Here is a 1,713-nt window from a genome sequence, read left to right as displayed (position 1 = left end):
CAACAGCAAAACACAGCAAGATTGCTCTTTCTCTTTTCATAATAATAATTCAAAAACACACACACAAAATCGAAACCACAGTTTTCAGTGTTCATCCGATGGTAACCTTTTTTCCTTTCTTCCTTCCTCTTCAGCCTCTGCCACCTCCATCGTCAAGCGGCAGGCGGAGAGCGGCGACGGCAACGACGCCGAACTGTGCAAGGGCCGCCCGCCGAGCGAGTACTTCCGCCTGACGGCCGACGAGGACTGCCGCGACGTGGTCCGCTGCTCGGTGCAGGGCCTCCTTGCGTTGCGTTGTCCCTCCGGCCTCGCCTTCGACATTGACAAGCAGACCTGCGACTGGAAGTCGAACGTCAAGAACTGCCAGCAGCTGGAGAGTAAGTAACTGACACGTGGTTCTGGAGCGTTTTAATCCTCACTTTCAAATCTCCTCTTTCTCTTTTCCAGAGCCTCGTCTGGTCGCTCCGCTCCTCGCCACCGATGAGCCGATCTGCGAGGCGGGCAAGTTGGCCTGCGGCAGCGGCGACTGCATCAGCAAGGAGCTCTTCTGTAACGGCGAACCTAATTGCCAAGACGGCTCGGATGAAAATGCTTGCAGTAAGTACTTTTATTCCTAGTAGAACGCCCCCATTTTCTAACCTCCTAAACTTCTCAGCCGTGGAGAAGGACCCGAACCGGGCGCCCGCCTGCGACCAGTCTCAGTGCGTCCTTCCCGACTGCTTCTGCTCGCCCGATGGTACGCAGATTCCCGGGAAGCTGGAGCCAAATCAGGTGCCGCAGATGATCATGATCACCTTCGATGACGCCATCAACAACAACAACATCGACATCTACGAGAAGATCTTCAAGGAGGGGCGGAACAATCCCAATGGCTGCGCCATTAAGGTTTGTGGAGTTTTTTCTAATTGGTAGTAAGTACTTATCGTTTGCTTCTTCAGGGCACCTTCTTCATCTCCCACAAGTACACCAACTACTCGGCGGTGCAGGAGATGCACCGCAAGGGCCACGAGATTGCCGCCCACTCCATCACGTAAGTACTTTTATCATCGATTTCTTTTTTTCAAAAAGCTTATCTTTTCTATCTCCCTCACCCCAGCCACAACTCCAACGAAAAGTACTGGAGCGAAGCGAGCACCGAGGCCTGGGCGAAGGAGATGGCCGGCGTCCGCCTCATCATCGAGCGCTTCTCCAACATCACCGACAACTCCATTGTGGGCGTCAGAGCGCCGTACCTGCGCGTCGGCGGGAACAACCAGTTCTTCATGATGGAGGAGCAGGCCTTCCTCTACGACTCCACCATCACCGCGCCGCTCTCCAACCCGCCCCTCTGGCCGTACACCCTTTACTTCCGCATGCCGCACAAGTGCCACGGCAATGGCCAGAACTGCCCCACGCGGTCGCACGCCGTCTGGGAGATGGTGATGAACGAGCTCGACCGCCGCGACGACCCCAACTTCGACGAGGAGCTCTCCGGCTGCTCGATGGTGGACAGCTGTGCCAACATTCTCACCGGCGACCAGTTCTACAACTTCCTCAACCACAACTTTGACCGGCACTACAAGACGAACCGGGCGCCGCTGGGCGTCTTCTTCCACGCCAGCTGGCTCAAGTTGAATCCGGAGCTGCAGGACGCCTTCATTCAGTGGATCGACGAGGTGCTCGACAAGAATGACGTCTACTTCGTCACCATGACGCAGGTGCTTCAGGTAAGAG

At 55.9% G+C, this 1,713-nt stretch overlaps 1 protein-coding gene across 1 annotated transcript; it reads left to right on the top strand.

The window, feature by feature from the left end:
- Positions 1-81: 81 nt before the first annotated feature.
- LOC108356358 (uncharacterized) lies at positions 82-1,706 on the top strand (the record flags this gene model as incomplete). The annotated part of the gene is made up of 5 exons (XM_017607475.1): positions 82-377; positions 448-597; positions 656-885; positions 939-1,030; positions 1,097-1,706. Coding segments are annotated over 5 exons (1,378 nt in total), but the record flags the coding sequence as incomplete, so codon positions are not given.
- Between the last annotated feature and the right edge of the window lie 7 nt (positions 1,707-1,713).

The sequence above is a fragment of the Rhagoletis zephyria genome, unplaced genomic scaffold, assembly GCF_001687245.7.
Source record: "Rhagoletis zephyria isolate East Lansing unplaced genomic scaffold, Rhagoletis_zephyria_1.1 Rzeph_scaffold_57856, whole genome shotgun sequence".
NCBI lineage: Eukaryota > Metazoa > Arthropoda > Insecta > Diptera > Tephritidae > Rhagoletis > Rhagoletis zephyria.
The sequence above is the reverse complement of the archived record's forward strand: the minus strand, read 5'-3'. Positions and strand labels throughout refer to the sequence as shown.